Source organism: Acinonyx jubatus, chromosome A3 (genome assembly GCF_027475565.1).
Source record: "Acinonyx jubatus isolate Ajub_Pintada_27869175 chromosome A3, VMU_Ajub_asm_v1.0, whole genome shotgun sequence".
Taxonomy (NCBI): domain Eukaryota; kingdom Metazoa; phylum Chordata; class Mammalia; order Carnivora; family Felidae; genus Acinonyx; species Acinonyx jubatus.
Window position 1 is genome coordinate 25,837,614 of NC_069388.1, and position 25,464 is coordinate 25,863,077.

At 45.5% G+C, this 25,464-nt stretch overlaps 1 protein-coding gene across 4 annotated transcripts in view; it reads right to left on the reverse strand.

Annotated features, from left to right (window-relative positions):
- Positions 1 to 1,302: 1,302 nt before the first annotated feature.
- ASXL1 (ASXL transcriptional regulator 1) overlaps positions 1,303 to 25,464 on the reverse strand; it is a 74,124-nt gene continuing 49,962 nt past the window's right edge. For 3 of the 4 annotated variants that reach the window (XM_027069831.2, XM_053200098.1, XM_053200099.1), the window contains 9 exons: positions 11,291 to 11,411; positions 11,116 to 11,213; positions 10,434 to 10,527; positions 9,820 to 9,972; positions 8,410 to 8,573; positions 8,218 to 8,314; positions 6,743 to 6,848; positions 5,825 to 6,458; positions 1,303 to 5,297 (listed from right to left, as the gene is read on the reverse strand). In XM_027069831.2, coding sequence (XP_026925632.1) covers positions 2,379 to 5,297; positions 5,825 to 6,458; positions 6,743 to 6,848; positions 8,218 to 8,314; positions 8,410 to 8,573; positions 9,820 to 9,972; positions 10,434 to 10,527; positions 11,116 to 11,213; positions 11,291 to 11,411 — 4,386 coding nt within the window. In that variant the 3' untranslated portion in view covers positions 1,303 to 2,378. The remainder of the gene's footprint in view (positions 5,298 to 5,824; positions 6,459 to 6,742; positions 6,849 to 8,217; positions 8,315 to 8,409; positions 8,574 to 9,819; positions 9,973 to 10,433; positions 10,528 to 11,115; positions 11,214 to 11,290; positions 11,412 to 25,464) is intronic. The other variant, XM_053200100.1, reaches the window with a different exon arrangement.

The following is a 25,464-nucleotide window of genomic DNA, read 5'->3' on the forward strand; positions in this document are numbered from 1 at the left end:
GAGGCGCTCGTGTTTACAGATCTTTCAAGGTCAGAACCGGTCACCACCTCCCTAGGCCACCAGCCACCAGAAAGCTCTTCGGCGAGTGTGTCTCAGCAGGGCAGCTGGGATGAGCGCCCTCACTGTTCTCGTTCGATTTTGGCTTCCAGGCAACGCAGTCACACCCAGAGTCTAAAGACCCAGCAAAAGCGGCGAGTCTGGGCCTTCGGCACTGACCTCACGGAAGAGCTTCCAGCCCGAGGACATCAGCACTGGAGCCGGAGCTGAGGTGAAGCGAGCCGACGTTTGCTCCTGCGGTGCCGCTTTCGCACTCCTGGCCTTCCTTTCCAGCCCGGCGGGGCGGCCACACAAGAGGACGGAGACCACAAGCGCAGGCTGTACACGTTTATTTTTCCAAAACCACGAGACATACAAGAACAGTGCTGTCCCTGGGCAGCCCCATGGACCAGACCAGTTTCTGCCTGTAGCCTAGAGGCCGCCAAAGGTCACAGCAGAAGGAAGAAGAGGATCAAACACACTTGGGCCTCTGCTCCCTGTCTTTGGTAAACAGACTCTTGAAGCTGCCAACTCGGGACTTGGCCAGTACTGCATTTAAGTCACATGATTGCCAACTTCTCACTCGTGCTTCAGATGACAAAAATGCCACAGTGGATGAACCCGGGTGGGGTGGGGTGGGGTAGGGTGGGGGGAGACCTTTCGGGTGAAATGACACTTGCTGAAGTCACACCAATTTTCTACTTTACACAGAAGCACTCACATAGGGAGACCTAAGTCAAATGAGGGCTCTGAACTCTGCCACAAGTCGAGGTGTAAGAAGTAAGGCAGGAAGCAGGGTGAGGGAAGACAACTATGGAGACGTCTGCGCTGTTAATGTGTTGGGAGAGAGGCAGGCAACGAGCGTGGCTGTTTCTTCAGCAACCTGCTGTCAGAAGTACATCAGACGGAGCCCTCGGGCCCCAGGAGAACACGGCCCCAGCTATTGCTGAAGGTGGTAACCCTGGAGCCAGATCTGGAAAGCCTGCCTGGGGCCACCCAGGGCACTCACCCTGGACTCCAGAGCACTTAACGCCCGTGGCGGTGACTTGTCACGTACGGCAGCGAGCGGCCAGTGGGAGGTCGGAAGAGAAGAAACGCGAGGGGCGAGACACGTCTGCTCAGCTGAGCGCGGGCGGGCGGGCTGGCTGTGGCTCTGCAGGCTACAGCAGGTCCACTAGGCGACCGAGCCACGCTGGCAGATCACAAGTCAGTCACTCCACCCTCGTGTCGGGCAGCACAGCGCGCAGTGGCTCTGACACAGGTGGAGAGAAGTACACCACTTTAATGCAATGATGCCGAAGACGGAAAATAAGGGAGAGACACTTGTGTTCTCTGTACAATACATCCATTTACAGAATCGGCCAGTACTGTGTACAACATATAAATACATGATAAAACATTAGAGGTGCATAGAGCATACTTACAGAAGCCAAAAAATTCACTTTATACATCCAAGGATAAAGAGTTAAAAATATAAAAATAAGAAACACACACTGCTTTGAAATGTAAAATGACTTTCACATACACAGATGCGTGGAGATGCCCACTCCCACGGAGTCCAAAGTGACAGGGAGGGTGTCAAGCAGAGGAATTCACCTGCCAAATATCTGGACATCTGACTTACAAGGTCTACAGATGGCATTTTAAGAGGAAAGACAACCCTATGCCCGACCCCGTTGTCCAAGCGAGTCTATTCGAGGTTCCAAAAGCTCCTGTGGGCCAGTGAATTGTACCGAGACAGGAAAGTCCCAAATTTGCTTCAGCAACAGAACCAAAGGTCAAACCGGCTCCTGTCAACTGGCCAATGCCAGAACTGTGACCCTGAGGTCAGCAGGTGCTTGGGCCCCCTGGTGGGCACTGCTGGGAGTTATTTTAACCCTGTGCTGGCTTCCCCAGCCATCAACTAACTCCCCCAGGACCAGAGTAGCAAGCAGAAGGAAACACGGCAGGGAGGGGGCAGTGGAAGACTGACATTTCTACTCAGTTCGGGTAGGTTAGTTCCCTCGATGGAGAACACAACCTTCTTTCTTCAGTTTCGAGTCCCTCTGGGTGTCAAGCAAGCTCCCCATGCCACACCAGGCTCTGTCTGCACGAGAGCTTGAGTTGGCCAGCCGGCCTCGGGCGGCCCAATGAGCTGCCCCGCGGGAAGCCCTTACAGCAAGACCAGCAGAGTTGGTAAGCGACAGAGGGGCCTTAGCACTACAAGTTTTAGGGAGGGGCAAGAGTGCTCTTGCCTAGAGACAGAGTCTGTTATATCAATGGGGTTCTGTACACAGATGGAAGATCAATCATTATCAAAATACACACACTAACTATACAACTTTTCCCATGGCCATAATTTATTATCTCACCACAAGGCACAATACACAGAGCTTTGAGGGTCCAATACAGTCATCGTGACAGAACGCACCACAGCCCTGACACATGATCATGGCTTTCAGGCTGCACGCACACTGGAGCGAGATGCTTTCCACCGTGCTGCTGTCGGTGAACATCTGCAAGGAAAGTGATGCACTGTGGCTCGCACCAAAGTTTGCTTTGTGGCTCAGCTGCACCACACTTCCAGCAAGGCCTTTGGGAAAGGTGGGGGAGCTCGAGGAATAATTAAAGCTGGTGGAACTTAGCTGGAGTTTGGAAAGCTTCCCATAAAATGCCTGCTTGATATTGAGTTGGGAGGGGATGGAGGAAGGCTCCAGAGGCTGACCAGGCCCTTTCCCAGGCTCTCGGGGTAACTTCCAGAAGGGCAGGTCAAGAACAAAGGGCATCCCTTGCAAGTGATCCACCAGCTCCCGAGGACCAGGCCCAGCTGCGTTTCTGTTCTCTGCATTTGCCTTGAGAGGACCGCCCCCAAAAGTCTTCTCGTTCTTGACACCACCAAGAGAGGCAGGCGGTGGCCTCGGAGCCCAGTCTTCCCTGGCAGTCTGTACCCCACCGGACACAGAGTTTTTGCTTGGCCCCAACTTCCTACTGGGAAACCCAGGAGGGGCATCAGCGGGCAGTGGCGTCGGCTCCACGGGTCTGGGGCGCTGAAGGGCCGCGGCCTCATTCCTAGGGCCAAAGAGCTTCTTCCCTTGACCTCCAGCACCATTCTGATTACCCAGGGCCTGACCTGTCTGATCGGGATCCAAGGAGATCACGTTTGGAGATGAGAAACAAGGGACTCTCGAGGTAGTGAGATTTCCTGGACTTCTGCCTGGGGCAGCATTTGAATTACTGCGCTGGGACAGGTCACGGGCTTCCTTCCGATCTTCCACACTAACAGGAGAGAACTGCTCTTTGGAATCCACTTCTTCCACTTTCCCAGAGGCAGCCATCAACTTTGTCACTGGATACAGGGAGTCTAAACTTGGGGCTGTCTTGGCAATCTTCTGGGGAGCTCCAGGAGCCTGGGTGGGTTCCAGCCTGGCAAGACCAGTGCTCACTTCACGGATCTCAGGTAGAAGCAGCTCCTTTGAAGCTCTTAAAGAACGGGGGCTGGTCTTGCTACCTGCACAGCTGTTTACCAAAGGGTCCTGCAAAGATCCCACTCCCAGGGAGCCGCCATGGCCCTGCTCTTTCATAAGCGGGAGTCGTGGGGATTCGGGTTTGCTACTGCCTTGGGCTGGAGGAAGAACCTTCTCTAGGGGTAAGTGACCCTGCAGCAACTGCATCACGAGCGGGTTAGTGGCCTCCATGGAGGACCCAGGCCTGCCCAGCAATGTGGGCCTTGACTGGTACTCAGTACTGGCCAGCAGCAGGGAATCTGGAAACTTTTGGGGAACTGCACATACACGAGACACCCAGCTCTGAGGAGGAGCCATGCTGTCTGTCCTCATAACCAGACTCCGATCACCATTCACCTTGGAGAGTGAGGCAGAGTGGTTCCAATCGTGTTTCTCATCCGTGTCCGCCACCAAGGCTCTCTTCACCACTGTGGCCTCACTGCTGTCGGCCTCGCTGCTGTCCTCAGACAGGTGGCCTTCATAGTCAGAGGCCGTGTCTGTGGACTCGCCGTGAGGACTTAGTGCTTCAGACTCTCCGTTGATCTTCAACTTCTCACCTGCCACCGGTTTGCGGTGGCCACCAGCACTGTCAGCACACCCTTGCAACGGCACCGTCCAGACCAAAGAGAAGTGCTCCGGGGGAACTAGCCCCTCCTCAGTCAACTCCCCAGCTGACACAGGAATGAGGGGGGCAGCTTTCTCCCATTCTTCCACAGCCTGGGGCTCAGCAGATGGGACACGTCCTCTGGAGTCTGGTTCAGGCCGTCCGACCGCCTCATCATTTGACAGGCCGGGCACCCAAGGAGCAGCACCATCACAGACGAGGGCCTCAGTTGTCAGGTTTTCTTGTCTAGTAGCACTTTCCCTTGTGGGTGAGCATGAATCACCAAGTCCTAATTCATCATCACATTGTCTGTCCTGCAGGCAACCAGCCAAAGACAACTCAGTGGTGGAAGTGGGGGTCACATTCACAGGATGCTTCATGGTGGGGTCACTGTCATGGTCGAGGGTCTGGCCAGGTCCTCCTTCCAGTACAACACCCCCCGCTAGAGACTGCACAGGATCATTCTCTCGGAGAAGAGAGGGTCCTCGATCCTCATTATCGCTTTCCTGGGAAGTGGTACCAGACTCACATTCAGTTCTAACATCTAGATGCAACGCAGGTTGCTCAACTAATCTCTCTGGTACTGGGGTTCGGGAGGACAGTGCGGGCAGAGCCTGGCACGGCTGGTCCCCGGTGGGAGCAATGGGGAGCTGGGAGGCATCTTCCAGACCACTTGTGAGGACAGCTGGAAGCCTCCGTAGCGGGCAGCTCTCCTCCTTTCTGAGAGCGATCGGGTCCTCTCTCCTGGCTCTGGACACGGCAGACCCAGCCTGGATATGCTCCCCGTTTAGAGAACAAGGCGACAGTAGTTGTGTTCGCTGTAGATCTGCCGCACACTCTCCAGGGGTGCTCGGGGCTCCACGGGGCTCAGGGTGGCCACAGGCCTCACCACCATCACCACTGCCGCCGCCTCTGCCACCTCCCTCATCGGTGGCCCCGCCGCCACCTCCACCCGGGCCACCCCCCCCTCCGATGGCAGTGGTGGCCGCCTCTCGATGACAGTGGTGGCCTCTCGCCCCTCGGACTTGCAGAGCACGGGCTTTAATGTCTGCGAGGGTCCTGGCACCAGTCCAGCCCCGGCAGGAGGACTCCGTGATGGGGACGATGCGGGGGCATATCTGGTAAGTGGGCTGACCTTTAACCACCCAGGGTGGTTTGATACGTGAAAGTTGAATCTGCAAGAGAAGAATTGGAAGACAGTTTTATTGACTGGGTGGCCTGACCTAGCAACTGTAAGGCTAAACTGGGATTCTAGTAGCTTAGGAGTCATGGCCTAAAGAATCAAATAATTTTCTTTACAAATGAAATAATGGTGGTAAAATGGCTGTCCGTGACACCACCCCATTCTGAGAAGATTCAGCTCCAGGGCTGTTGTATGCCATGCTTCTAAATTTAATTTCTGGTGGGACTGTGTGAGTCACTGCACAAAGAATCTACCACCACCTAATACAAGATTTAAAAACCCCAAAGGATTCTGACCTCCAGAGATAACTTCAACAGAGTAACAAAGAAGTGAGGAAGAAAAAGAACCTTATCCCCCTGACTACCAGTCTCAAGAATGGTTCTCTGGCAGAGGGCTCTACGCTCATGTAATTAACACGACGGCCCAGAGCCTTCCATCTCTACAAAGGGGCTCTGCACATCTCCTGGCCCTCAAAGGGATCCTGGCTCCAGGACAGCCAGGAACCAAACAGCCTCCTACCCGGATGGGCGGGACTTTGGGCTCCTCTTTGGTGGGCTGTGGCTTCTCGGTGTGAACACTTTCAATTGTGTTACGAAAGGACTGACGGTCTTCAAGCCGGGGCTTCTTTTCGGGAAAGGACGCAGAGGCCACCTGCTCAAAGGACTTCCTCTTCTGATCCTTGGGCTCCTGAGCCGCAGTCTCCTGAGGCAGGCTGGGAATCCTGTCTGGAGACGCGGAAGCACGTGCCAGGTCGCCTGGATCGGTCTGGGTCCGGGAAGCCACAGGCTGGGTCAGGAATTCGGGATTCTCTGGGTCAGGTGCTGCAGAGGCCATGCCAGGCAGATGGGGGCCTCCCGCCTCTGCTGAGTCGCTCTTAGCCTCCCCGTCCTTGTAGAGGGGGATGTCTGGTACCACAGACTGTGTGTCTTTAGCAACCGCTGCTTGTTCTGGTTCCTGCTTTTTGTAAAGATTCCTTCTGGCTCTAGTTCGGAGATCCGGCCGAGAGCGTTTCTTGAAATGCCCATCTCGCTGCCGGGTAGCTGGACCACGCTGTGGCCGCACTGATTCTCCTGGGACACGCAAGTCACTCTTGATTTCAGCCTCCTCGTGGCCCACGTTCTGATGCAATGACTCTTCTTTGGTCAAACCCAATCTGCAAACCAAATTCATACCATCAGTTACAGGGCAGAGAGGACATGCCTATTTTATTCTAGATGTTAGGTATCTCAGAACAAAATAAATGTGCATGGTCCATAATACCAACCATAGAAAAATGTATTATCAGCTTTCTCAAGAGTGGCATTAAGCTAAGTGAGACTAGCAAGCCACTGCGGTCAACCTGTCCTCACCCCGTACACTGGTATGCACAACTTCGAGAGTATTTGTTTCTCTGCCCTCCAAAGCCCAGACCAGGACTCACAGCACCGAGGGCCTTACTTCTGTCCATAGTAGTCTTCAAAGAACTTTTCTTTCCACTGTTCCACTTTCTTTTCCTTCTCCATTTCCTGTCGGATCCTGACTTGCATCTCATGAGTGAATTCGCCTGAGGAGAAATAAAGCTTTTTGAGTGTGTGCATTCAGGATATTAATGTCTATCTTATGGAAAGGTAAATCCTGCAATTCCACCACATCAGGACTTTTCAAAATACACATGACTTTGGTTTCAGCGTGGAGATCTTTTTTTTAAACCCTATCTTCTTCATGCTGGTTTCTGTCTCCTCCAGAGCCACACCATGCTCTCACTCATGACAGAACTAACATGTCTATTACTAGGGAAATTTATTCTTCCCACAGATAATCAAGTCATTCAACAGCAAAGCAACACATGGATCAAAAAAGCAAAACAGAAACAAATAAAAGAACCATTCTTACTCCCTGTGCAGAAAAAAGTTAACAGGGCAGGCCTGACTGCTTATCTTTGGAAAGGCCTGCTTACAAGGTTGGCCCTTGGCTGACATCTGGGAACTTGGATTTCAGGAGGGTTCCCACCCCCGCTAACTGACATGAATGGCTCACTGTGCCTAAACTGTTTATGCAAACAAGATGGTTTATGGCAAGCACCTGCTTTCCTTCAGGGAATCTGGAATGTAGTTATGTGCCAGACAGAGGCTTCCTACATGATCAGCTCCAAGTAAAAAAAAAAAAAAAAAAAAAAACAACAAAAACCTAGGTACCGAGTCTCCAACAAGCTTCCCCAGCAGATCACATTTCACATGTGCTGTCAACAGCTCACTGCTGGGAGAACTGAGCGCATCCTGTGTGACTCCTCTGGGAGGACTCTGTAAGCTTGCGCCTGGTTTCCCTGGATTTCACTACAAGCGTCTTTTCCTTTTGCTGACCTTGCTCTGTATTCCTTCACTGTGATAAATCACAGGCACGAGTACAACTATATGCGAAGTCCCCTGAGTCCTGAGTAGGACTACATGCAGAGTCCTATGAGTCCTCCTAGTGAATCGTCAAACCCAGAGGGAGTCTTGGGGACCTCCCAGCACACTCCCCGTGCAGCTCTCACGAAACTAAATTAAGAGAAGCTGACAATCACTTCAAGTGGCAATGTCCAAAAAGAGCTCAGCGTATAGGTCAACGCCACAGTGCACTTTCCTCCACCCATCTAGACAATGCCAGGATTACCCGAAAGACAGGAGTTGAAAGTTTTAATGACGCTGACGTGGTGGATATATACACACAACACGGCAAAAGCCCAAACACCCTGTACCTTCTTTAAAGCTATAGGGCACATTAACGCCCACCACATTCATTAGTATTGCAAGGAAAACCTACCTTACACTGAATACTCCCTTGAAGAAAAAGAAGAGACTGGTGAAAAATGAATGTCTGGGTTTTAAATACCAAGGACAAGCGACACCACACACGGCAGGCGCCTCTCAAGCCGTCTGAGAACGTCTACTCACCGTCAGCCAGGCGTTCCCGCCAGCTCTGAGCCGCATGAGTGAAGAATTCGTTATTCAGTGCGCTGCTGCTGAGACGCAATAGGCCATCTGTTCCCACCTAGAGGGATCGAGGTGAAAAGCACAATAAAGAAACTCAGAGAGAGAACAGAAGCCCACCCAGAGGGAAGCAAAGAGGAGGCCGCCCCTCTGCACCTGTCTGTCCACTTCTGGCAGGAGGAAGAGGAGCTGCTGTTGGAAGTGGGCTGGCAGGGCATGGAAGGTCCGAGAGTTTATCAAGGCCCGGAGGTTGGTGTTGACAAGAATAGACCCAGGCGTCTCAAAATCTATCTCTTCCCCTCTGTTGCGCTTCATCTGACCTGTGATTGTAAAGCAGTGAGAAGCAAGGTACAGATTTTCGACTTTTCAAAGCGAAGGAACAAATGTCAACTGAGGGAGAACGTTTACCGGCAGCCCCCAAACTACTCGGAACTGATCCGCACATACATCCAGGCCGCCCTAACCTGCACGTCACAATCACTCTGTCCAGGTCACTGATGTTGCCACCAAACCTAAGAGAACGCTTGGGCTTGCATCCTCAGACGAGACTCTGTGCCGTGCCGGGACACAGGCTGAAAGGGACACTCTTCCCACAGAGAAGCAGGCAGGGGGCAGGCTGCGAGCTTCCCTCCAAAGCTGGAGAACAGGCTCCACAAAGCCAAGTGGAGACATGATGGCGGTTGTCTGAAAGTGAATCTACTGAGTGTCCTACAGACGACTCTGCAGACGCCTTCCCTCAACGGGACGGAGAGAGGTGATCTCCACACAGCAAAGTAGTAAGGGCCGTTTAAAGCCGCTGAGCTGTCAATCTCTCTCACAGAAGCGTCAGCAAATGTCACTTGTATTTGAGAAAATCACTAAGAATAGAGACTCATGAGACCTTAAGGTTAAGCACTGCGGAGGAGTTGGAAGAGCAGCAAGACAACAAACCCAGGTCCCACTTGGGCAACGGTTTAGTCGAATTTTCAGAAGCCAAGGCTAGTCTTCTTAATGGTTTCATGTGGCCCGTCTACAAATAACCAGCATGTGGGCTCTGAGAAGTAAATTCTGAAATCGCAAACAGCATAGTGGCCTTGCAAATAGCCTGTAGCCCTCCCGAGGGGTGGGAGCAGCACTCCAAATTCAACACAGGCCTCCTTCCGCAACATGCTGACTAGGCTACAAAAAGGGGTCCTGACCGCAACTCTGGGTGCTGAGAACAAACGTGACAGGATGCTACCCAAGAAAGAAAATAGATGCTGGAATTCTTCCCTGAGAAGCTCAAAAGCAATTTTCACTCACTCCAACACTTGCTAAGCAGCACCACGGCAGGCACGGGCCACGCCCTTACAGGGACATACAAGGAACAACGTGGCATCACCTCTGCCCACAAGGAGTTCTCTCTAGTCTAGCAGAGATCTACACGTGCAATAACCAAAATACGAGGTTAAAAAAAAAAAAAAATTAGAGGTCCACCCAAGAAATCAAAATAAACTGGTACAGGAAGTGGAACAGAAGTTGTCCTCTCCTCACTAGGCCTGCAGGGGCCCCCTTTACAGGCAGAGAAATGAGTGCCAAGCCACTCACCTGTGGCCGGCTTCCGGAAGCCTCTCAGGAGCGGGGCAGGGTCCCGGGCGACCTCGGCCTGGCCACGAGTAGCAGCGCTGCCCAGGGCCAGAGAGCCGCTGCTGCTGCTGGACGGGCTGCCGCTCTCGCCATCGGCGTGGCGGCCCGAGAACCCTGAAGGCACAGCATTCCACTGGTCAAAAGCATCACCCGCCGCGCCCAGGGCTCTCAGACAAGCCTACTTCTCCCAGCTCTCCCTGAGACACTGCCAGCAATAGCGGGTGCTTCCGTGGCCCAACCTTGGGCTGTCAGAGATCACCACCGCATGGTCTGGCTTTATGGTATCACGAAAGAATGCCAAACCGCCATCTTCATCTGCACAGCACTGCACCTTTACCAAGCACCTGCACACTCCTTCATCGGACCCTCATGCCGCCCTGGGAGACCAAAAGGCGGTGTGCACGGCAGAGCTCAGCACCGGAACCTAGCTCAGGCCTCACCACCACAGCGTGCTGCCCACCAGGAGGGCCTCCTGCCTCGACGGGCACCGTACCACCTAGGTCAGACACTGCTGCCAGACGGAGGCAGGCCCCAAGACCTGAGGAAGGAGCATCATATCACAAGGTTGCACATACCTGATGCAGATTCCACGTGGGCCCCGTTTACCTTCAGAGGAGTCAGAACAACTCGAGGCAGCATCACCCCAGTCTTTTTCTTTTGCTTGTTTGCCTGTATCGCCGAGGGATTACAAAAGGAGCCCGAGTCACCTGCAGGGCCACAAGAGTGGTCCCTCTCCACCACGTTTCCACCCACCGTCTCGTACAACAGAGTTCATATATCCAACCAGCTCAGGCATGTGATGGGGGAGTGGCACTGACTCATGTTACTGAGCCGTGGCCAGCACCTTGCCAACTACCACTCCAGGCTGAGTGTACTGTATTGTTACCCTGTTTTACAGATAAGGAATTTGCCCAAGGTCCCAAAGCTGGTGAGCGGCAGGGCCATAATTCCAAGTGCTGACTCCCAAGCTCATTTGCTTCCCCACTGTACACTGTGCCTTCCCCTCCCAGATATTCCTGTGTTTGTCAGAAGTAGGAGGCAAACTATATTATCTGTGGTAATGAAGAAAAACAAACCACTCTGCTCTCAGATACACAGCCCACTTTTCCTATGGCCCACTCTGAACTGTACCAACAGGTGAAGACCAAACTGATTCACTCCACTCTCCCTACACGCTCACAGTTAACACAGAAGAAGAGTCCTATCTCCTGCCTGGCCCCAACTAGCCCCAGCCTAGCCACCAACTCTCCTCCCTACCTGTGAGGAAGCTCTGTAACTGTCCCTAGGATTGGAAAGAGGCCGGCTCTGAGATTCTGCAGAACAGGATGCGTTCGAAGACGTTTCATCAAGAGAAACTGGAAGAGGGGGAAGTGAAGGTTAGTCTCTAGCAAGCTGCCTGCAGCTCCTGGCCCATCCTGTGAAGGGTACTTACCATCGTTTTCACCACTCACAGTGCTGGCTTCGTTAGACCCACAGCTCTCCGCGTCGGCTGTGTCCTCTGGCTCCTCTCCCTCCACTGCAGCCGGACTGCGAGACCACTGCAGGGCATCCTTCTGTGACAGCAAGGCACAACTCAGGTGAGCAAAACCCGACAGATGCTACAGGCACAGCAGTCACTCCTAAATGCGCACTGCTTTTGGAGAAGAGAGATTTAGAATACTGATAAGTTCCTATCCCGTTCTAACTGACCTCTTTCTCTGCAAGTTCTTTTCATACGTGCGTCACGAAAGTTAGACACAATTTCATGTTCACTCACTCATTAAACATTTATGAGGTGCCCCCTATAAGCTACACCATGCTAGTTCCTGGTGGGGGGTGGTGTATAAGGAGGGAGAATCAGGGTCCTGCCCTCAAGGAACTCAAAGGAGTAGGAAAGAAAATGAAATCTACTACAATACAAAGCACAGCAACAGACGTACAGAGAGAGCTGGGGCAGTCCGGAAGAGGGGACACCTAACTCAGTGAGCCGGAGGAAAGAGGGCACGGAGGTAAGGCCTGCAGGGAGATGTGTCTCTTAAGCTGAGTTTTAAAAGTTAAACTAGCATTAAGCTAGCAGGTGGATGGTTTGGCAGTAGGAGACAGGAGGGAGAAGATTCCAAATGCAAGGAAAGCACAGATTTCAACAAGCACCTGGAGGACTGGGTGCATAAGGCTCAAGAGCGAGCAGCCAGGTAAATGATGAGACGCTGCGCTGCGGGACCAAGATTCTGACTATCTGCGAGTCTCTGAAGGGCGCTGAGAGGGGCACGATGTGAGCCGCAGGAATTTCATTCTGGCAACGATGGGAAGTCTGCAGGCAGGAAGAGGACTTGGGACTGTGGTGAGGCCCAGGGAAAGTGCTGGCCACCTAAACCATGAGTTCAAGGAAAGCAGGCCAGAGTGCAGGAGAGCTCCACTCCTGATTTCTTCTCCTAATGGAGAACGGGCTCTGTGGCAGAGTCTTAGTTCAACTCCACCGCTAACCCAGGGAACACCAAGGGGCCACCTTCCACCTCACAATTAGGAAGGACTCTGAATGAATACTGGGGGCTGAGGAGAGGAGGAACAGAGATAAATCAGGACGAGGAGGTCTTCTTCTTTGAATAAAGTGTGTGAAGAAGAGCAGATAAAATCATGATTCTACCTCTTACAAATACACCAGAAATTTATAAAGGAAATCTACACAATTCTAATTCATCAATTTCATGGGTCCCTTGACCCCTTGTATTAAATCTTCATCATTTCCATTAATTTAAGCCAAAATCATGTTGCCTTAAATTAATAAAAAAGAATATGGCATTTTAGATCTTTATTTCTTTCCCTGACAGCTCTAAATGCTCCTCAGAATCAAAAGCTAAAGAATATTTTTAGTGTTAATCTTGGAATTATGCTTAATGGCTGCCATGTGCATAGAATGATGAACCAAACCTGCTCTTTGAGCCTCACGAGCAAACGAAGATAAAATACTCATTAATAAATCAAGGAGGTCTGTTACAAGGGCAAAACTGACCCCAGAACTCCAGTTCTAGTAAGTGTGAAGGAATCGTGCCTACATTCTTGGTGAGAGTGAAAATGGTATCAAAGGTTCATGTGCTACCAGTGGGAGAGTAAGCTGTAAACGAAAATCTAAAGTCCTCTTAACCCAACGCTTCCATTTCTAAGACTACACAGGACATGAAAAGCATGAATCCTTAAAAAGAGAAAGTCAATCAATTGAACTACATTAAAATTAAGATCCTTCATTCCACAAGACACCATTAATGAAGTAAAAAGGGCAAACTACCTACAGAGTTGGAGAAGATACAACCAACAAAGAACATGTATCTAGATTACATAAATCAAGAAGAAAACAGAACCCAGGAAAAGAATAGGCAAAAGACCATGAATTAAAGCACTGTCCCAAATAGGATATCCAAATGAACAACATTCACACATAAACCTCTTTAGCCTCACTAACAATAAGGAAAACACATTATAATGCAAATTAAGGCCACAATGAGATACCAACACACCCGTAAGAATGGCTAAAATGAAAGTTAACCATACCAAGGAGTGCTAATGAGGATGAGGAAAACTGATCCAACCATCTGAGAATAGTTTGGCATTATGTGGCACAGTTGAAGGTACAAACATCCCACAACACAGCAATGTCAGTCCTACATGTGATTCTCTAGAGAAATACACGCGTGCGTGCGCACGCACACACACACACACACACACACACACACACACACACCGTGAAGCAGATCCAGTGTTCATGGCAGCAACATTTGTAACCTGGGCTATAAATAACCAAAATGCCCATCATCAGTAGAATCAAAACATGGTAGTATACAATGAAAAATGAATGAACTACCGCCACTACAACAATATGGATGAATTTTAAAAACAAAATGTTGAATGAAAGAAGCCAGTCACAAAAGAGAGCATACTGTAATGACTCCATTTGTAAGAAGTTCCAAAAACAGGCAAAAATAAACTACACTGTTGGGGATGCAAACACAGGTGGGAAACAATAAGGAAAAACAAAAATAGAACCTCTAAAAAGGATAGTAGCTACTACCTTTGAGGGGAAGAAGGGAGCTGTGAGTGGGAAAGGGTTCTGGGGGCTGCTGGCCACGCTTGATGTCTTGATGATCTGTGTGGCAGTTACAAGAATGTTTACTTTACAACATTCATCAAGCTGAACATTTATGTTGTAAGCAGTTTACTCTTATATTTCTACAATAAAAAAGTTTTAAAACAAAAAAATAATTCCAGTATTTCCATCAAGAAACACTACCATAGACAGTCATTTGAAATAAAGCTGCAGAGTATTTAATGACAAGAAATGATGATACAGCAAGTGAATTAAGCAAATTCATATGGTATGATTCCATCACCTGTTTTTAAAAAAATTGTGTGAATGTGTTTGCATAAACAAAAGACAAGAACAATGATATTAATGATATTCCTTACATATGTTAGTCATCGCCACCTCTAGGTGGCAGAGTTGTAAGGACTTTCTTTTCAACATGAGGTATTTTCTACAATTAATGTATATTGGCTTTTGTGATCAAGAAAATAACATTAAAAAAGAAAAATTATAATGCTAAATGCTTCTCTGGCAAGTAAGTCACTAAAAGCTAATTTCCTTTCCAGAGGCCCTAGAGTCTAGGGGAACCTAGTGTTGATTACAAATCTCATTAATTAAACAAACAGAAATACTGTCCATTTGTTTGCAATTCAAACTACCATCCCAAGTTTCTAAAGCCATATTTTCTGTAAAATGCAAACAGAACAACTTTTAAGAAAATGAAAGATTAGCAATTCTAATTCTGCCTTTTTAAAAATCCTTAATCTTTCCATTTTATAAACTCTACACATTTGACACCATAACTTTCCAAACATTAACTGTAGATGTCTGACAAAAATGAAATGGGCTGAGAATTATAGGCATCAGATAATATGCCTTAGGACTCAAGACTGTTTTGTTTTTTTGTTTTTGGGTTTTTTTTTTTTTCACAAGGATATTTTCTATCAAGAAACTGTGTTTAAAGAAATTAACAGGTAATAAGCGATCCTTCACTGAAACCTGAATACTAAAAATGTTACGAAAGCAGGATGCCTGGATGGCTCAGTCAGTTAAGCATCCAACTCTTGATTTTGGCTCAGGTCATGACCTCAGGCTCATTAGATCGAGTCCCATGTCAGGCTCTGTGCTGACAGCAAGGAGCCTGCTTGGCATTCTCTCTCTCCCTCTCTTTCTCTCTGCCTCTCCCGTGTGTGCACGCATATGCTTGCTCTCTCAAAATAAGTAAGTAAACATTTAAAAACAAAAAATGCTATGAAAGGGGCGCCTGGGTGGCTCAGTTGCTTGAGTGTCCAACTCTTGATTTTGGCTCACGTCATGATCCTAGGATTGTGGGATCAAGCCCTGCATCAGGCTCCACACTGAGCATGGAATCTGCTTAGGATTCTCTCTCTCTCTCTCTCTCTCTCTCTCTCTCTCTCTCTCTGTGTGTGTGTGTGTGTGTGTGTGTGTGTGTGTGTCTCTGTCTCTCCCCCACCCCCGTCCCTCTCTGTCTCTCCTCTCTCTCCTGTCTCTGTCTGTCTCTGTCTTTCGCTCTCTCTGTCTCTCTCAGCACCTGGGTGACTCAGTTGGTTAGGCATCTGACTTCGGCTCAGGTCATGATCTCACAGTTCAAGAGTTCGAGCCCCACGTCGGACTCTGTGCTGACGGCTCAGAGCCTGGAGCCTGCTTCTGATTCTGTGTTCCCTCTCTCTCTGCCCTCCCCCTGCTCATGCTCATGCTCCGTCTCTCAAAAATAAACATTAAAAAATTATAAAAAAAAAAAGATTCTCTCCCTCTCCCCCTCTTCCCCACTCTCTAAAAAAAAAAAGTTATAAAAGACAATATTGGGGTATTTAAATGTGACTGCATAGTACATACAGCAAGGCTGCAATAATGTTACGTTTTCTGAATATGATAACTGCATTGCATTTTAATATACGGGAATGTTCTTGGATCAATGTATACACCCTGTGTGTCCTTTCTCTTACTTTTTAAAATGAGATATAATTTACACAGAGTAAAACACAGATCTTACGTATACTATCTGATGAGTCTGACAAATGCATATCAAGATACAGAACATGTCCAACATCCCTAGAAGTTCCTTTGTGCCCCTTCCTAGTCAACCCCAACTCTACATTGCCTCTCCCACCCACTGACACAATTATTATTCTTATTTCTATCACCAAAAATTACTTTTGCCTGTTTGTGGTCTTCGCGGAAATAGAATCATACAGTACATATTCTTTTGTCCCTGGCTTCTTTTGCTCAGTCTAATGTTGATGAAATTCATCCGTGTGGCCACAGGCATCAGGTCATTATTCGTTATTACAGAGTAGTGGTCATATACAACCATGTGTTTATCTATTCTCTCATCAAAGGACATCAGCATTATTTTCAGATTTTGGCAATTATTAATAAAGCTACCACAAACATTCTTGTACACCCCTTTTTCTGGACAGGTTTTTTATCTCTTGTGAGTAAATATTCAGGAACAGAATTGCTTGGTATGGGATGAATGATTAAAAAGAAAAACAACTTCCAGACATTTCCACAGATTTCCGCTCCCAGCAGCACTGTATGGAGTTCCAGACCCTCCACATCCTCACCATCTGGGTTGTCAATCTTACTTTAGCCATGCTGGTGGGATGCAGTGGTACCTCATTGTGGTTTAAGTTTTTCATTTTTCTAATGACTAAAGACATTGAACACTTTTTTATATGCTATTGGCCATTCTCATATCTTCCTTTTTGAAGTGTCTGTTCAAGTCTTTTGCTCATTTTTAAACTGAGTTGTCTTTTTGTTATAGTTGTAGGAATTCTTTGTTCCAGATACTTTTACTTTTTTTTTTTTTAATTTTTTTAATGTTTTTATTCATTTTTGAGACAGAGAGAGACAGAGCATGAGCAGGGGAGGGGCAGAGAGAGAGGGAGACACAGAATCTGAAACAGGCTCCAGGCTCTGAGCTGTCAGCACAGAGCCCGACGCGGGGCTCGAACTCACGGAGTGTGAGATCATGACCTGAGCTGAAGTCGGACGCCCAACCGACTGAGCCACCCAGGCTCCAAATTTATTGGAAATAATTTTGTATATACAAAAAAGCTGGAATAGTAAAAACAGCACAAAGAATACTTGCCTATACTTTTTACCCATATTCACCTCCTAACACAAATAAGGGTTTTTAAAACATGGAATGTATGAGGGCACCTGGATGGCTCAGTTGGTTAAGCATCCAACTCCTGATTTCAGCTCAGGTCATGATCTCACAGTCGTGTGATCAAGCCCCAAGTTAGGCTCTGCTAGAGCCTGCTTAAGATATTCTCTCTCTCTCTCTCTCTACCCCTCCCCTGCCCACTCTTGCTCTCTTCCAAATAAACAAACAAACAAGTAAACAAACAAAAAACTATAATAATAAATAAAATAAAAACACGGGAAGTGTATCAGTTTGGCAAGGCAACTAGAAAAGAGGCTAATGGTGAAAATAATAATAATAATAAATAAATAAACCTGAATATTTTCCCATAAGTCAGATATTTTATTTTTTTTATTTTTTTTTTTAAAGACTCTCTACCCCCAACATGGGGCTTAAACTTACAACCTCAAGATCAAGAGTCGCACTCTACCAACTAAGCCAGCCTGGTGCCCCAAGTCAGAGTTTAAAAAAATAAAAGGCACCGTGAATATAACAAGCCCCAAACATGAATAAAATGGAACACTAAAATTTAAACTGATGAGGTTTTGGGGCGCCTGGCTGGCTCAGTCAGAAGAACAATGCAACTCTTAATCTCAAGTCGTGAGTTTGAGCACCACACTGGGTGTAGAGATTGCTTTAAAAAAAAAAAAAAAGCTGATGGAAGTTTTTTGGTTTTTTAAAAAATTTTTTAATGTTTATTTTTAAGAGACCGAGACAGAGCACCAGTGGGGGAGGAGCAGAGAGAGAGGGAGACACAGAATCTGAAGCTGGGTCCAGGCTCCGGGCTGTCAGCACAGAGCCCGACATAGGGCTCGAACTCGTGAAGCACAATTTCATGACCTGAGCTGAAGTTGGACACTTAACCTACTGAGCCACCCAGGCACCCCAAAACTGATGAAGTTTTAACTACCCAAGATTAGGTTCTCACTGAGGAGCCAAGAGATTCAGACCAGTAAGAAATTCAGCGAGGTTGTTAAGATTCAAGATCATATTAAAAACTCCAGCGATTCCAACATTAGCAGTAATATCACCAATTAGAAAATGAAATTTATAGGGGTGCCTGGGTGGCTTAGTCAGTTAAGCGTCTGACTCTTGGTTTCAGCTCAGGTCATGATCTTATGGTTGTGGGATCGAGCCCCACATCAGGCTCTGCACTGTCAGCACAGAGCCTGCTTGGGATTCTCTCTCTCTCTGCCCCTCCCCCACTCTCTCTCTTTCTCTCAAAAATAAACTTAAAATTTTTTATATGAAAAAAATGTAATTTATAAGAACAAAGAATATGAGTTAATCAGGGGCAAATTTCACAAAAGAATTTTGTGAAATACAATCATCTAATGAAGAAAACAAAACTTTATGGAGAAAGGTTTAAAAATGGATGGGGCTCCTGGCTGGCTCAGTCAGTTGAGCATTGGATTTTGGCTCAGGTCATCATCTCCCAGTTCATAGTTCGAGTCCCGCCCTGTGTCAGGCTCGGTGCTGTCAGCGTGGAGCCTGCTTCAGATCCTCTGTCCCCCTCTCTCTCTGCCCCTCCCCCAATTCATGCTCTCTCTCTCTCAAAAATAAACTTTAAAAAAATGGAGAGCCACACCATCTTCTATATTAAGAAAACTCAACATTGTAAAGATGTCAATTCTCCCCAAACTGATTTGTAGATTCAATAAAATTCCAATAAAACATAATTTTTCTTGACTCTACAGTCAGCCCGCTTCAAATCCTCTGTCCTCCTCTCTGCCCCTCTCCTGCTTGCGCGATCTTAAAAATAAACATTAAAAAAAAAGTCTTACTAAATTTAACCAACAGTTCTGAAAACATGAATGAATTTAATGAGAATTTGTAAATACCACATAAAAACTATTAATGTGTACAGAAAGTTTATAGATCCAAAGGTAAAATTCAACTTTAGACAATGGAGGCTAAAATGGTCTGTTAACGATGTTTTAATTTTGTTATATGAATCCTAAAGAGGAATTAAAGCTAGCAAAGTAAACTCCTTGTATGCTTGAAAAAAGGCTTCATCATTTTTTAAAATACTTAATGTAAAAAAAGTTCTATTGAATTTGAAATCCATTTGCATTATCACAAGCAATTTCAGTATTATAGCTGTCAAAGAAAGAAGAGAGCTGTTATTTTAAAAATGAACACTCTTGGAACACAGTTTAAAGAGGAAAAAAAACTGAGTTCTTCTTAAAGACAAAAAAAAAAAGTTTCCATCAACGAGAAATAAATTCTCATCTATGATTTGCCACCCACCACTGCAAAGTTTCCAGTTGATTATGACTTGACCACAGGCCCATGATCCCTCCCCTGAAACCCTTAGATCTAGATAGGTTTTAGAATTCAAGATTTCTTGAATTTTAGGTGGTAATATAGTGCATATAGTTTTAATGTATCATATATTAACACACATTAATATTTTTCTAAAGAACATGTATGCTCATACCAACTAAAATAAACAGCTCTGTCAGTCGGGATCAGAGTTTGGCTACCAAAGGAGTTTAAGACTGGTCAAGTTTACTGCCAAATGAGTTAGGAAAAAAATTTTCCAGTTTCAAAATATTTTAGATTTCAGAATTGTTAATAATACAGACAGTAAAGAAAGCATGTTTCTCAGTACAGTTTTTTTAAAAGATTTGGAAGTTTTATAATTCTATTTCTCACCATAGTTATAAAATAAAATGTAAAGCAAATTAAATAAAATGTTTTCCTCAAAGCCTCAGAGAAAGCCTCCAAATCACCTCCATTTTACCCATTAAAATGTCAAGGTAAGTAGTCCTCTAGAAAAATTCTCATGCATTTGCACATGGAGAATACAAAAGTAAAAAGGTTATTACTGCAGTGGTATTTGTAATAGTAAAAAACATAAACATCCATAAGGGACTGGATAAGTAACATTAGGTATATTGGTATGATACACTATTCAACAGGAGTTGAAAGAAAAAAATACACCTATATAAATAGACTACACATTTTTAATGGATCCACATGAATGGGAAGGACACACATTAGTAACAATGGTTGCTACTGGGAAGGAACAAGGGTAATAGGTCCTGGGTGGCAGGTGGAGGGATAGGGGTCCGTTCTGGCATGGAGGCATGGAAGTCAAGGTCATTTCCCATTTTCTCTGCACAAAGACCTGAGCTTCCATTTAAACATGGCAAAAATGGACACAATTCTTTGCATCCTCCTGAAGCCCCATTAGAATGACTATAAGGGAAAAAAATAAAGGTATAAATGGACAAAGGGAAAGGGGGAGAAAAAAGGCAGCAGATGAGAGATGTCAACAGAATTCTGGAAGATGGATAGCAGGAAGAGAGGAAGTAATGGACTCAGCAGGGAAAAGAAAGCTGAAGTCTGAAGCTGCAGAGGGAAAATCCAAAAAGCCGCCAATTAGTACTGCAAAACCCCCAAGAGGACAGTGATTAAAAGTACCAGGAACCACTCCACACAGAGGCGAGCCATAGGAACTAAGACTTGAGAACTAGCTGGAAGTCTGAACCAGAAGTTGGACACCTCAGGTCCCCTCTCTGTCCCCAGTCAGGCAATACTCTTCTCCGGCTTCAGAAGAAAACAGATTTATATTCTAGTTGGATTCAACCATGGAGGGTCCAGAATAGAAGACTCCAGCTCAAGGAGTCAGGGAGGAAATGAGGTGCCACGCCCTAAACAGGAGCAGTAAGTCAAAGACCACATACAAAACAGTGATACCATCAGCTCCCTTCCCCAACCTGGCTCCCAAAGCTCTCCGAACAGTGGCGGCCCCACAATCCCAGCCCTGCCCTGCTCTCAGCTAGCGGGCAAGAGAGGAGAGGATTTCTCTTCCTGGAAAAAGTGACTAGCCTAAGAGAAAATACCTTCAAGTAGATAACTGTGGATCTCAAAAAAGCATCTGGGTCCCCACTCTCCATCCCAGCCAACAAATAGTGTCCACAAGCACAGAATCTGCCAGTCCTCTCACCACGTATGACCTGTCAAGGGCCACCAGAGATCTGAGCACAACTGTCAGATGAAACATAACCACCAAAAACAAAAGGACTTGAAAGGAAGCAGAGATAATGAAGATTTCACAGTAAATGTTCTCAAAGAGCCCCAAAACAAAAAGTACAGAATGCTATTTTTTTTAATTTTTTTAAATGTTTATTCATATTTGAGAGAGAGAGAGAAGAAGAGAGAGAGAGAGAAAGTGTGTGAGCAGAGGAGGGGCAAAGACAGAGAGAGAGAGAGAGAGAGAGACAGAGACAGAGACAGAGACAGAGACAGAATCTGAAGCAGGCTCCAGGCTCTGAGCTGTCAGCACAGAGCTCGACGCGGGGCTTGAACCCACAAGCCATGAGATCATGACCTGAGCCGAAGTCGGACACTCAACCGACTGAGCCACCAGGCGCCCCAGAATGCTATTTAAAAAAAAATAATAAAGGAACATCAGAGAATGTGAGTAATCTGCTAGAAATATAAAATGATACAAAACAAAACAAACCCCCAGCAACAACAAATAGGTTATTTCCCAAAGAACTGACTCAGAAGAAAAAGAAAATCATCAAGAAAGTCCCACATCAAATAGAAGTTCCAAGAGAAAATAGAAAAGACAGAAGTTTTCCCAAAATGAAAAGACCTGAGTTTCCAGGTTTAATAAGGCAAAATGCCCTTACACAATGAATGAAAAAAAGATCCTAAAATCTTCCATTCAGAGAGAACACATCACATACAAAGGAATCAGAATGGTATCATGCTTCTTCAAGAGCTGTTCTGAAGAATGTAATATTTTCTAAAATTCTTTTTAAGTTTAAGTAATCTTCATCTCTACACTCAACGTGGGGCTCAAACCTATGACCCCCAAGATCAAGAGTCACATGCCCTTCTGACTGAGCCAGCCAGGTACCCCTCTTCTAAAATTCTTAAGTCAAACCAATAATCCAGTATGGAATACAGAATAAAGATATGTAAGGCTTCAAATACTTTTACCTCCTATGCACCTATTCTCAGGAAGTAACTGGAGAATCTATATTACACAAATAAATAATAAAAAACAAACTACACCATAACAAAAATGATACCTGCTCAAGATCTAGGAAAGAGAATATATCACAGAATACAGGTGAAAAGAATTTCCAAGGTGATGATGAAGGGAAAGCCCAGGTAAACAGCTATGTGTATGTCAAACAGGGTAACCAACTTACCCCCATATGCCTGGGACTTTCCAGTTTCAGCACTAAAAGTCCTGTGCCCCAGGAAATTTCTCAGGACAGTTGCCACCCCACCCCCCCAAACATACCAGGAATAGGAGAAAGAACAGTTCCAGGACTAACCTTCAGAAGAAGACTGAAGGGGCACCTGGGTGGAAGTCGATTAAGCATCCAACTCTTGATTTCGGCTCAGGTCATGATCTCACAACTTTGGGATTGAGCCCTGAGTCGGGACCTGCAGAGTCTGCCTGGGATTCTCTTTCTCCCTCTCTGCCCCTCCCTCTCTTTCTCTCTCTCTCTCAAAATAAATAAATAAACTTAAAAAAAAAAAAAAAAAAAAAGGAAGACTGAAACTGATGTGTTTGACCACATCAAGAAGAACTTCATAGCTGTTAAAAAGCAATAGCTTCATCTTTTCTATTTGTAATCCATTTTGGTTTTTATCCCTCATCTTTATTATGTATTTATTTGTAAGTATATGAAACACAGCATGGTTATAAAAGTCAAAACTATTTAAAAGGTTATACTCAGAGAATTAACACTACCCTCATCCCCTTCTCTTCCCACCCCACCAACTTTCCACTCCATTCTTACCCACCCCGTTAGGGAATCAATCCCATTAGTTTCTGGTTTATTTCTCTTGTGTTTCTTTTCTGAACAAATGATAACATACACATCTATTTTATTCCCCTTTTATCATCAAATTGTATGCCACAGACAGTATTTGTTTTCACTTAACCATATATCCTGGAAATCACTCAATCACTACATAGATAACCTTCATTCTCTTCGCAGCTGCATAAAACTTCATCATACACATGTACCAAAATTTATGCAAACATTCCCCCATGTACTGGCATTTAGGTGGCTTTTAATATTTCACAAAGAAATATTACTGTCTTGAATAACCTCATGACTCTGTACTTTTGTATCATTAAAGGTGCCTCTTCAGGGTAAATTCCTGAAGTAGAAATGCTGAGTCAAAGGTTAAATGTAAATGAAATTTTGTTAACAGTACCAAATTCCCCTGGAAAAAGTTTAGTGGATTTGTGCTCATAACAGCAATGTCTGAGTGCCTGTTTTCCCACAGCTTGGAAAAGAGAAATTATTGTGATACATATGTGCAGAAAACTTTAAAGTATTTCAAATGACTAACAGAACCACACTGAAGAAGGGCAGGGGTGGATCTAACCCAAGTAACTTTTGAACACACTATTTTAACTATGTACACTTGGGCTAAAGAAATAAATGATACACAAATAATAAGCTCTCCTTTTAATAGATTTGCTTTTCACAGTGGAATGGAATGGCAATTCTGAAACCATTAGATGCATTCTGACTTAAGCAAATGAGCTGATAATAAAGTAGATCATGGGAGCCAGGATTCTCACTGTTGGAGCAGCTAGTTATAAATACGGAAAGGTGTGAAGCTGGAATGAACCTGCAGTAAAAGACTGGAATCAGAGGTACCAGTATGAATCAACATATGTAAAAACAGACAAATACAGAAAAAGACACAGATGTGTACATGTATAGCTCCTGAGGATCCTGAGCTCCCTGGGAAAATGACTAATACCAAAGCTGGGGCTGGAAAATACAAGCTAAGCCCAGACACATGGCTGGGCCAGAAAACAAAGAAGTGAAAAAGAGTTTAGAATGATGGGGACCTGTTAGAAGGACACAAAAGCCACGCTGAAGGGAGTCCTGCTGGCCACTTCTGTACAATTTCTGCATTAAAGTTAATGACAGTAGGGGCACCTGGGTGACTCAGTTGGTTAAGCATCCGACTTTGGCCCAGGTCATGATTTCACAGTTCGTGAGTTCCAGCCCCGCATCAGGCTCTAGGCTGACCGCTCAGAGCCTGGAGGCTGCTTCACATTGTGTGTCTCCCTCTCTCCCTCTGCCCCTCCCCCACTCATACTCTCCCAAAAATAAACATTTAAAAATAATTTTTAAGCAAAGTTAATAACAGTAACAGATAATAATAACAATCCATAAATTCATAATGAATAAACAAATGAGGGAGAAAAGAAGGCTCTTTCTTACTGTAGAATGCCAATAAATGTCAAATGAATTTTAAAAATCACCACTTGAGGGGTGCCTGGGTGGCTCAGTCAGATAAGCATCCGACTCTCGGTTTTGGTTCAGGTCATGATCTCAGGGTTCGTTAGGACTGAACCCCACGTCAGGCTCTGCAATGACAGCAAGGCGCCTGCTTGGGATTCTCTCTCTCTCTCTCTCTCTGCTCCTCCCCAGCTCACATGCATACGCTCTCTCTCAAAATAAACAAACATTGTTTTAAAATCACCACTTGACAACCATCAGACTAGTAACTTTCAGGTAAGACCCATTCATCAAGGGATGCTAAAACTAATGGATGAAAGTTTGATGAGACTATATACACTCAAGGCATCTCTTTACAAGGTACTTATTATTTACAGTGAAGAAAATGGCAGACCCCACCTCAACCAAGTGACTGAAGTTATCATTAGGAGAAATCAAATAGAAATCATTTGTATCCTAATACAATGCACTGAGAATGCCATAACTTCTGAAATATTCCTGTCAAAAGCTTACTACTTAAATCTAATAATGAAAAAACATTAGACAAACCCAGACTTGGGGAGCTTTCTAGAAAGTGAATGACCTGTATTCTTAAAAAATACTAAGGTCACAAAAGACAAAATTTGTGGAAACTTTTCCAGATTAAAGGAAATGAAAGAGACTTGACAAACAAATGCACCATCTGATCCAGGATTAGATGTATCCTGAACCAGAATTTCATAATTAGCATTAATAAAACAACAGGAAAAATTTGAATTAAGTATGCAAATGAGCCAGCAAGCAATACTGTATCAACATTAATACTCTAACTCTGATCATTGCAATGTGGTTATGGAAGAGAATTTTCCTTGTTTAGTAAGGAACATTATGTCTGCAACTTACTCTGATACAGGAAAAAAAATATGTAGAGAATGACAGAGAAAATATGATAATGTGATAAAGTATGTAAAATTAAGGTTTTTAAAGAATCAACTGAATATATTAAAGAAAAAACTGAAAAAAATTTAAAAATCATCTCCACTTGCAATAGCAATTAAAAAACACTTTAAAAATTTCAAAACACAGGCAAAACCCCAATGGAAACTATAAAACACTGCTAGGAAAAAAAAAAATACTTAAATCAATGGATATACCAT